At 26.2% G+C, this 12,735-nt stretch overlaps 1 protein-coding gene across 1 annotated transcript in view; it reads right to left on the bottom strand.

The window, feature by feature from the left end:
• Positions 1-592: 592 nt before the first annotated feature.
• Positions 593-12,735, bottom strand: part of LOC101236615 (protein DBF4 homolog A) — a 34,599-nt gene continuing 22,456 nt past the window's right edge. Inside the window, exons 11-14 of the mRNA XM_065809190.1 lie at positions 6,399-6,551; positions 5,068-5,191; positions 3,595-3,719; positions 593-1,920 (exon numbers count right to left, since the gene is read on the bottom strand). Of these exons, the coding sequence (XP_065665262.1) occupies positions 906-1,920; positions 3,595-3,719; positions 5,068-5,191; positions 6,399-6,551 (1,417 nt within the window). The 3' untranslated portion in view covers positions 593-905. The remainder of the gene's footprint in view (positions 1,921-3,594; positions 3,720-5,067; positions 5,192-6,398; positions 6,552-12,735) is intronic.

Raw genomic sequence — 12,735 nt, 5'->3', positions numbered from 1 at the left:
TTATTTCATTTTTAAAGAAAAAAACGCAACTTAAATCTAATGTGTGCTAAATTTTTGAGCAGTATTAAAATCATGTTTATCATAAGTTTTACAGAGATGGTTTTTTTTGCTCTGAAAACCTGTTTTAATCGTCATTACTTCTATTATTTAAAGATTGGGGAAAAAATAATACATTTAAAGTTGAATCAATTTCATTTTTTTATACAAATGTATAACCAAATGGTATATGGGCAGACAAAAATAAAATTCACTTTATCTGTAATTATTCAACAATAGTAAATGTTATCCTTCATTTTTATATTATTACCAAAATAATATAAAAAGGAACAAATCAAAAACTCTAGAAAGTGAAGTTACTATAAGCAATACTTTGTTATTACAACTTTTAAACAATGATTTTGATGTTAGGCTTTAAAAATCTAATAATGTTGATGTTAGGCTTTTAAGGCGCATATGAGTATTTTCAACAATTTTTTGACGCTGGCATTAATAAATGCATGAAGACGCAAAATGATAATCGAAAAAAACTTTAAAAGACAAATTCTAAAGAGAATAAAAGTAGAACAAAACAAACAAACAAAAAAAAACTATGCAGCAATCTCAGAGATTTGTTTGAATAAATAAATTTATAATTAAGAAAATAAATTCCTTATATTAGAAATATTGACATTTAATAATTATTGACAGAGAACTTATGTTGATAATAGATAAAAAACGCTATGTCGTAAATAGATTAAAAAAAAAAAAAAAACTCTTTTAACGAGTTTTTTGATATCAGGCCACTGACGAATTCATATTCTATGAAAAAGATGATTTTCGTCTTTTTGTTTATATAAAACAAAAAAACAAATGTCGTCATTTTAAGAATAATGTAAAGATTATAAATTTTACTATCAGTTTTAAATTTAATCATAATTGTTACTAGTTCGGCTACGCTTTCGCCGCCTTATATAGTCCTCAGGCGACGCAATTCGTTTTTGAAAAGGCTTTGACGTATGCTTTTCGATATTTATAGAATAGCTTGCTTCTTCCAAAATCTCATTAAAATCTTGCACTAAAATAACTTTGGCAAAAGATTTAACAGCTTTAACCAACATTTTAGGTTGATCTTCTTTGTCATATTGAATATACTGCGAATTTTTTAAACAAGACTCGGGCGAGTTTAAATAATGTCCAGCTTTACCAGATTCAGCAAAAATCCTGCGAGGAAAATAACTTTCTGATAAAACTTCGTATTCACTACTTACTATAGAATTATTAGCTAAATTTGCTGCATTTTCAGATAACTCGCTAAAACAACTGTCTGTTCTTCTGAAAATTTTAGATGGTGTTACTTTTTCGTCACAAATTTCGTTTAGATTTTGCTGTGCACTTAATATTGGAGGCTCTTCATAAAGTTCTTCATTGCATATATTTTGAAAAGATTTAGGAAAGTTCATATTTTTTATTTCCGAAACAAAAAGAGACTCAAGAGAAGTCTGATTTATATTATCAGCTTGATTCTCCAGGCCTATCTCACTATCAAACAGATTCATAAAATTTTCTTTTTCATCTGCTTTAGATAAATTTTCTTTCAACCTGATCGATTTAACTTCTTTAAAACTATCTCCTACATTTAAGAGTGAAAATCCTTCGCAAGTGCGTCCAGATGCGTTATTCAAAGCCTTCGGATAGATGCATTTTTTTTCATCATTCTTTAGAGCATCGCAAAAAAAACACTGGTTGTTGAGTTGGTGTTGACATTGACGATCTTCGCCGACTTCTTTATTTTCTCCATTCGAAGAGAAGCTCAACTGAAGATTGTTGGTGTCAAAAGTAAGACGTTTTTTAGGATGAGAGTCGTCACAAATACTTTTAACAATAGTTTTTTGATTTAAATCGCCTTCTTCAATTGAGCCATTTTTTTCTTTCAAAACTGACCTACAAAAACATTAAAATTATTTAATAGTGTGTGTGTTTATAAATATATATATATACATATATATATATATATATATATATATATATATATATATATATATATATATATATATATATATATATATATATATACATACATATATATATGTAAATTATGTTAGTGTATTTTACAAATAGAGTGCTCAATGTTCTTAAAGAACAGAGCAATAACAAATTAGTAAAAAACACTTATCTAACTTTACTCTTCCTAATGATCCAGCAATGGTGAAACTTCAAGTAGAAGAAAAAAGTGTTTTTTACTAATTTATATATATATATATATATATATATATATATATATATATATATATATATATATATATATATATATATATATATATATATATATATACATATATACATATATATATATATATAAAGGTGGTCCTTAAAACAACTTTTTTTTAAAATGTCTGATCAACTACTCAAAATGTGTTCTATATAATAAAATAATACTAGAATTTTCAAAAAGAATATATTTTAAGGGGTAGCTCAAGACCTTTAAACATCAGACGGGTCCATATAATTATTAAAAAAATAGTTCGAAATTATATAAAAACTTCAAAAATAATAATCATTTTATAAAAAAATTATTATTTTAGATTTTACTGGCTAAAAAATGACATTTTTAAACTAAAAACTAAAAATATACATTTTTACTAAAAAGTTTTACTATAATTTTTTTTCTAAATGTTTTTTATTAAATGATGATTATTTTTGAAATTCTTATATAATTTTTCTTCTTTTGAGACCCAACATGATATACTTTTAAAGAACAATTTTTTTGATAATTATAGGGACCCATCTGATGTTTAAAGGTCTTGAGCTACCTCTAACCACATTTTTTTTTTAATTTTTCAATTCTAGAACTATTTTATTATATAGAACACATTTTAAGTGGTTGAGCAGACATTTAAAAAAAAAGTTGTTTTAAGGACCACCCTAATATATATATATATATATATATATATATATATATATATATATATATATATATATATATATATATATATATATATATATATATATATATATATATATATATATATATTTTACTGACCTTAAACACTTTTAGGTCAGCAGTTAGGTCGGCATTGCCGAATGCCAAAGAAAAGGTTAGGTAAGTGTTTCTACTAATTTATTATTGCTCTGTTCTTTATAAACATTGAGCCCTCTATTTGTAGAATACACTAATATAATTTATATATATATATATATATATATATATATATATATATATATATATATATATATATATATATATAAATATATATATACATATACACACACACACACACACACACACACACACACACACACACACACACACACACACACACACACACACACACACACACATATATATAAATAAAAAAAAAAGAAAAGAAAATAAAAACATAAAAGTTTTTTTGAGTAAATACTGTTTAGTTAATATGAGCATTATTTTACTTTTTGCACCAGAACAAAATAATTTGATTTGAATATTTGTCTAAAAACATTGAACTTTCAGTACAATGTGGTTATGCTGGGCCAGCCTTATGTAGTTTTCAGTTTCTAGTAGTGTAACCAACATAATAGTCAGTGACATGGTTTAATTCAAATAAAAAACTGAGAAATATGAAAATTATAACTAACCTTTTCTTTTTTTTAGCATGCATAAGAAAATCTTTGAATGAAGTACCTTCTGCTATGAGTTTATCAAGAGATGTAAAGTTAACGGCATTTTCAACGAACCTTCTGTGATTCTCACCTTGCAAATGCTAAAAGAAGACAGATATTTACTCAATTTTCACATTATATTTAAAATCTCTGATACTCTCATTATTTTAAGATACATCTAACTTCTTGGTATTATAGCTAAAAAATAACATATTTTTTACATTTATTAAATTGGAACCATTCATTTTTGTGTGAAAGACAACAAAGAATAGTTCATGATCAATCACTTCAATGTGGAGAAATGTTTTAAGTAAAATAGTCCATGGGTTGGCATTGGGTTCTTTATTGTTTTTGATTTGTATAAGCAATTTACCTTAACAAACAATAAACACTATAAAATTGTATGCAGATGATAACAAGCTGTGATTAGGCTTGTTAATTCTTTAATAAACTGTGATGTTATACAAAACAATATTGATATGTCAGTAGAATGGACGTATAAATGGAACATGGATTTCAATATTGATCAATGTAAAATAATGCACTTTGATAAATACAATCAAAACTTTGATTATTACAAGACTAATAATGAGAGTAATAAAGATCAAATTATTAACAACAATTATTGACATTAAAAAAGGATTTAAGGATTTTGATATCAGACAATTTAAAAGGGACCATGCAGATCAGAGCTGCAACTTCAAGAGTAAATAATAAATTAGCTATTATTGTTAAAAGTTTCAATTATAAAACATGTGACTCTTTCAAGAAGAAACTGAAATTTTTATTGCGCATACGTAAGACCACAATGTTGATATAATCAAAATGTGCAGCGACGTGCAACTAAGTTGATACCTAAAATTAGCCACCTATTATATGAAAGGTTAATAAATTAAATCGAATAGTAAAAGTATGAAATAGTCTACCATAGTATAGAAATAGTCTACCATAGTATAGAAATAGTCTACCAGAACCAACCATCAGAACAACAACAGTAAATAATTTCAAGAGCAAAGTTAAAAATTCATCATCAAACATTTTTTCTGAGTTGTCTTATAACTGAACTTAAGCAAACATTATATAACATTTATTTATTATCTAAATTAGCGATTGCTAAATTATTTGTATTAAATTATTAATAATATGGTGTTTAATCTCAACAGCATTACTTATTATTATTATCATCATATGTTGCTAAAAGGGAGTTATGTATTTATCACGATATTATTTTTAATATATATATATATATAAATATAAATGTATATATATATATATATATATATATATATATATATATATATATATATATATATATATATATATATATATATATATATATATATATATTATATTAAAACATAATTAAAACTTATTTAATTTTTTTTTTTGAACTTTAAAATAATCATGTTGTCGTGTTTTTTATTTTAAAAAAATCTAAAAATGAAATACCTTTGATAAATCATTGTATCGCATATTGCAACAGTCACAATATCCACATTTTTTAGATCGGTACTTATAAGATTCCTTACTCTTGCTTTGTTCAGTAAAATGCACTTTTACAGCTTTTATATCACTAAACAAAATACAAATCATCATAAACAAATAATCACAAAATACAAATCATCATAAACAATTAATCACAAAAACAATGTTTTAGAAATAAAGAGTTTTCTAACTTCTTAGCTTTTGGTTTTCTTAGAACTCCTGAAATTATTTATGTTCTAAATTCAGTATGAAAAAAATTAGTCTTAGTAGTAAAAAATAATAGATTCTCTAGCTGCTGCTACAGTTAACTTCTAAAATAACCAAGGATCATTAGCCACCAACACACTTTTCATGTGGTAACTTTTAATGGAGAAGGTTTCCCCAGTCAAAAGTTTTGTTTTCAAAATTTGCCTCTGTCCCCAAAAAACAGAGGAACTTTTTATAATTTATGGTTTAACTTTCTTGATCTGGTCTGGGCTTCAACTTTTAGTTATTAATTAGGCTTCACATAAAATCCAACCTCTGAGGGTTACTAGAAAGGAAGGATTATAAAAACAATGTTTGAATTTCTTTATTAAAGTTTTTTTTTTCAGTGCTTATCTTTTGATTTATTTTTATTATAAAGAATTCAAGTGTACTATGTAAAGCCAAGTAGTTTTATACAAAAGATCACTTTTGTACCTTTAAAAATAATGAGGATGCACTTACTTTTCTTAAATGAATAAACAACATCCTAACCAAAAATTTACCTAAGTAGAAATAACTGATCAGTAATTGAACATTATTATTATAATTAATTTTATAATAATAAATTAAACATTTAAATGTTTTGTAAACAAGCATAAATCTTTATCTAATCAGCATTTACTGATATCAATAATAAATTAAAATTATTATTAAAATTAATAATATATTAATAAATTATTATAGGGTTTTAAAAAAGAGTTGTTTCAAAAATAATGGCAGTTTCTTAAAAACAACAAAAAAATAATAATCCAGAAAAATAAAATAAAAATAGAATTGACTAGTTGCAAGAAAAAAACTATATCAAATATATATATATATAAAAATATTACAATTAAAAAAATATTACAATAAAAAAGTATATATATACATATAATAACAATACACTCATATAAATTATAAAATTAAATATAAAGGTATAAGGTAAATATAAAGGTAAAAGTTTAAACTTTAGCAACAAAATTTGCCCATTCTTTTAATCATTCATTCATTCCTTAAACTTTTTAATATCTTTATAATAATTTATTAAGACTAGTAATAACATAAAGTACCTTTCAAGTTCCCCAGTTAACAGTCCTGGATCAGGTTTTTCAGACACTTCTAGTTGCTTTGTATTTGGCAATTCAAAAGGACATTGATAAAGACATGTTTTGTAATGTATTTTAGGCCATTGCTTCATTTGATAAACTAACGGGCGAAAACATCTATGTGAGATGCATATTTGTAAAGAAATTTATCTCATTTAAAACTTATTAAATTTAAATACACACATACACACACACACACACACACACACACACACACACACACACACACACACACACATATATATATAATATATATACACACACACACACACACACACATATATATATATATATATATATATATATATATATATATATATATATATATATATATATATATATATATTAAGTTAGTCAACCTCTAATTATGGAATATCTAACTAGCAAATTCATAAGATATTGACAAAAACAAGGTTCAAGTTTCAATTAATGTCAAGGAGAAGGAGGCAGCTTTGAAAAAACGCATTTATGAAGCGTGCATATATTTAAATTTAGTAAAAAGAATTACATAGCAAAGACAACACTTATCTTTGTTGAACTACAGGACAAAAAAAAAGTATAAATTAAAGGTAAAAAAAAAAAAGTAAATTCTAAACATTTTGATAAAAAGTTATAAAACTTTGCCAAACACATTTTTATGAAATGGTAAACATGCTATTTAGCATATAGAACATACTTTTTGCAATTAAGCAAATGCTTTCTTAAAAATACATTTTTTTCTCTGAAAAAAAAAGCATTTAATTTTAAAAACCCCATTGGTCCATTGGGGCAGTTTAAAAAAAATAAATGATTCTTACTTTAAAGAGACAAGGTTTAAAAAATTCTTAAATAAAACTTTTTATTCTAAAACAATAAACTTCAAAGCCAAAGAAAATTAAGTTAAATTTCTTGTTAAACAAACCTGATGCATTTAGCAAATAAATATGTTGATTTGAGAGTAATTTAAAATCTTTTTTGATCTCATCTTTGGTGATTAATTTTGTTTGAAACTACCAAATTGACATTTTACCTTAATCCTTACCCCAAAAACTTCAAGTAACCACTTGATTAATTAATCTATGCAAATGAGTCTATTATGATGTAATGGCTACAAATGAGTCTTAAATCTGAATTATTTTTATATACTGGTAATGTTTCATATTTAAAGTATTTTTTATATTTTTAGAACATGTTAATTTTTTTTTACGACATACAAATTTCTATTGCCACATATTATACCTTTAACACAGTAACGCAGTGGCTTAGCATGCTGCTTTATACAAGGTATATGGCAAGGTATTCACTATTTTTTTAGTTGTTTTTTTTCTGATGACATAAACTCTTTGATCTTTTTGGTTATGTGAGAAGCCATAGCATCATAATAGCGTGCACCATAATAGACTTATTTGTAGCCATTACACATAACTTGCCCATGTAAATTCAAAGCTACCCCTGGTTGGTTTTAGGTTTGGTACCAGGTTAAGGCAGATTTTATTAGTTTAGTGCTGTGAAATAAGACTTTAGTTTCATAAATATTTCACCAAGTATACCGAATGAGAAACAAGACAACTTATAGAGCTTTGTTAACACTTTGTTAACTGTTGTTATTTCTTTTAGAACAAACAGATCCATGAATTAAAGAATTCCAGTTCTAAAGGTGTTTTTTTTTCGATTTGTGATTGTCCAAGCCGAATCTTTTCTACAATATCATGAAGACAACGCTTTCAAAATTGCAATCTTCTTCTTGACTTAAAATCCGATATAGAATATCAGTCCTATTGATGATAGCCATGCTAGATTTTTGAACATTCAAGAAGCAGGACAATTATCTTAAAATATTCCAAATTTTTTTGAACAAGCAAAACCCTGCAATACAATATACAATCTATAATCTAAATTCCCATTCAATAGTCACCTGGAACTTATTTAATTGAATGTTAATGCACAAAAAGATATGTAGGCAAAACAAAACAACAAATTAGAACTTGAACTCAGCTACATCTAAAATATTTAAATGAGGGAAAACACCAGTCTGGAGCAACTACCCATAATAAGTTTATATAAAAAATGAAACGAGAGAGTGTTAAACTCTTAAAATGGAAGTACAAAAATTCAACTGAAAAGTACATGAAGCTCTTGAAATACAGAGGGGTCAATGTTGCCCTTTAAATTGCAGAATTAGTCTTAATAATGTGCAGTTTGTTAAAACTAAATATTGGACTCCGTTTTTCACATTTTTGTGTAAAAAAGAAAGAAGCCATTCAACTGCTGATGTTAATTAATTTTAAACTGTGTTTTTAATGTTCATAAAAGTTTTGTTTATAGCTATAAGTTGATCAAGCTAGTGAAATAATAAGCATATACCAAGAAAAAATACATTAACTACATTTTTTAAAAATATTTTTACAGGAATATGATGTTTTTAGAATAGAACAGTTTAATTTAAAATTATTTTTTTTTCTTTTAATTGCCAAATATACTTTGACAGCCTAGTCTCTTGAGTATTTTTTATGTTTAAATGATTGTTTGTTATTGCCATAATGTTTTTCCTTTTGCTCTTGGTTAAGCAAGTAAATTGTTTACCAGGGTTATTTTGTAAGGGAACAATACATTTGTAAATAAACTTTTTAATAAGCATTTTCGATTTATTTGGCAATTAACTTTTTGTTTGTAATTACAACATTCAGTATTTTTTCTAAGAAATTCATTATAATTAACCAATGCAACATTATGGCCTTTTACAATTCATTCTATATTTTTTGTACAACTTACTTTAATAGTATTTCTATTAAAAATTTTGTGCAATTTATTAAAGGGAAATGTTTGTCGACTAATTAAAAAAATGCTTTTCTTTTATTTTTGGAAACATTTTTGCTTATGATTGAACCATATTAAATTTCTATTTTGCTACCAAATTTTAGCTATTCCACGCGCAAACACCTTGAGATTGGGAAGTTATGACGGAGCAGATATTTGCGAATTTATAAAAATATATTTTAAATTTCTTAGCGAAAATAACTTAACCTAATCATTAAGCCTGTATCACAGTAATGGTTTAATAAAATTGCAAAAAAAAAAAAAAAAAATGTTTTCAGCTTGACAAAATTAGAAGAAAAATTAAAAAATCTTTTAAAAATATTCATTTCCAAATTGAAAAAACACTAATTAAAAAACTGTGAAACTTCTTGATTTAAGTTTGACATTGACATTTAACCTCTCAAAAAATCCTTATAAGCCTTGTATAAAACCTAATGATGAATTTTTGTTTATTAATATAAATTCAAATCATCCCCTCAAATCATAAAATAAATTCTTATTTCAATTATCAATAGACTAAATCAAAATTCTCCCAACTATTCCAACAATATTTTTAACTCTTCAAAACATGTGTATGAAGATGCTCTTATACATTTAAAAATTTTGACCAAAAAACAAAAAAAACTGCAAAAAAGCATAATAGAAATAATTTTGTTCAACCCACTATACAGCAAAAATCTTTCAACAAATATTGTGAAAAAAAGAGCACTTTTAATCTAATAATTGTACAAAAACTCTAATAAATTGTGCACAATTTTTTACAGAAATGCTATTAAAATAAATTATAGCTGTACAAAAAATGAATAATGAAAAGTCACAATGTTAATTTGATTGAAAAATAAATGAATTTCTTAAAAAAAATATAATGAAAATTGTAATTGCAAACAAAAAATCTATTGCCCAATAAATAGAAAATGCTAGCCAAAAAATGTTATTTACAAATGCATTGTTTCCTAACAGATAAACAATATAGATTTAACTGAATGCAAATTGAAAAAACGTTATACAAACCACAAACAATCTTTGAAATAGAAAAAATATTCAAAATATATTTGGCAATAAGAAAAAAAATATATTAATTTTAAAATAAACTGGTCTATTCTAAAAACTGCACCTGTTTATAAAAATATTTCCATAAAATTTATGCTATGTTAGCAAGAAAAATTTGAAATTATTAACTATTTGAAACAAGAAAATCTACCGAACAAAAAATCTAAATAATCACTAAATGCAGACATGAACTTTTAATAATACATAACTTAATAATACATAACTTTTAAAAAATTATAAAAAAAAATGGCCAAACTAAATTTATCTTAATTCTAAAGAATTCTTTACACAATTAACTTTTTGATAATATAATGTAACTTCTTATATATATATTATAATGTAACTTCTTGGTTGCAAAACAGTTATTATAAAAATTATAACAATTCCAACTTCTTGTTATTTTTTCTATAATTTGAATTATTTGATATATAGACTTTCTTTCTGATTATTAAGTGAACTGATTTTAGAAGAAAACTTTTTATAATATTTATTAAATGTATGTTTTTACGAATTTATTATTGCTCTGCTATTTAAGAAAATTAAACATATTTGTAGAACATATATATATATATATATATATATATATATATATATATATATATATATATATATATATATATATATATATATATATATATATTTTTAAACATCTTCGCTTCCAACATTGCTGCAAGCAGCCACTAATTAAAGTTGGAAGTTACTGTAAGAGAAAAGATGAAGATTGTAGAGCAAGATAACGATTGACGGACGATTTAAAAGATTGCAAATTATATGAATCAGGAAAGCAAGATGAAGGAAGCGAATTCCAAAGAACTGATGTTCGAGGAAAAAAACTAGACGAATAAGCATTTTTGGAGCACTTAGGGGCAGTCACAGAAAAAGGATGACACTTAAGTGAATGACGAGTAACACGAGAATGAATTTTAGTAGATGGTACCAGAGACGCTAGCTCTTTAGAACAGTGCCCATAATAGTATTTGTAGAAAAGAGAAAGAGAAGCAACATTATGACGATGTGATAATGGTTGAAGGTTGGCTGCAAGAGCAGGTCCAACTATGTTTACAATGCATTTTTGCACCTTGTTTAAAAGAGAAAGGGCATCATTAGAAGATCCGCCCCAGATATGGCAACAGTATTCCATACAATGCCGGATTTGAGATTTATAGAGATAGAGAATAGAATCCAAAGTAAGAAAGTGACGAGCTCGATAAAGAGATGCAACCTTAGCAGATGCTAATTTTGCAACTGATTTGATATATGGTTTCCAAGAAAGATTGGAAGTAAGAGTTAATCCTAGAAGATGAAGAGTAGGTGACACATCGAGTACATCGCCGTTCATAAATATAGGAAGATCTAAATTACTGCGATAACGATTCGCTGAAAAAAATTGAGTTTTATCTGAATTAAAGTTCACCAGCCACTGTGAGCCCCATGCTGTAGCAGAAGTGAGATCCTTTTCAAGCTTAAATGCCCCCTCCAAACAATCAGAGGGTGTTGGTTTCTTATCACGACAAGAATAAATGGTAGTATCATCAGCAAACAATGCCACCTTAGATGTGAGAATATCTGGAAGATCGTTAATGTAAATTAAAAAGAGTATAGGGCCAAGGATAGAACCTTGAGGAACCCCTGAAGTTACAGAATAAGAAGAAGAGTGCTGTCTATCGAGGACATCTTTTATACTACGATTGGAAAGGAAGGGTTCAATAATCTTAAAGATGTTGCCAGATATAAGATAAGAAGAAAGCTTATGAAGAAGACCAGCATGCCAAACTTTATCAAAAGCTTTGAAATGTCAAGAGCGATGGCCTTAACCTCTCTACCTTCATCTAATGCACGATAAAACCTGTCAGTTATTACTGTTAGAAATCAGCTGTAGAACGAGAAGATCGAAATCCATATTGATGGTCAGAAAGTAAGTTATTAGATTCAAGATGAGAAATTAAGTGTTTGTTAATTAAAGATTCAAAAACCTTGCTTAAGATAGGAAGAAGACTTATGGAACGGTAGTTAGACGAATCAGATCGCTCTCCAGAATTTTTGAAGATAGGGATAACAGATGGGGCTTTCCAGCAGGTTGGAAAACAAGACTTTGATAAGCACCTGTTGAATAGTTTTGAGAGTATAGACGACAGCTCCGGAGAACACTTCTGCAAGACAATAACAGGTATGTTGTCCAGGCCACAAGCTGTAGAAGAGTCTAGGCAGGAAATCACTTTAGATACAGATGCTGGAGTGATATGAATGTCAAGCAATGGATCAACCTGTTTGTTGGCAATATCAGGTAGAACGCAATTAGTGGAATCAAGAGATGATATTGATGAAAAGTTTTTAGCAAACAGTTCGGCTTTGTCTTTAGGTAAGGTGACAAAGACTAAACCATACAAGAGAGGTGGAATTATAGATTTGCCCTTATTAATGATATTATTAAAGATTCTCCAGAAGTCACGAGAGC

The sequence above is a fragment of the Hydra vulgaris genome, chromosome 11 (assembly GCF_038396675.1).
Source record: "Hydra vulgaris chromosome 11, alternate assembly HydraT2T_AEP".
NCBI lineage: Eukaryota > Metazoa > Cnidaria > Hydrozoa > Anthoathecata > Hydridae > Hydra > Hydra vulgaris.
This window is presented reverse-complemented; position numbering and strand designations above follow the sequence as displayed.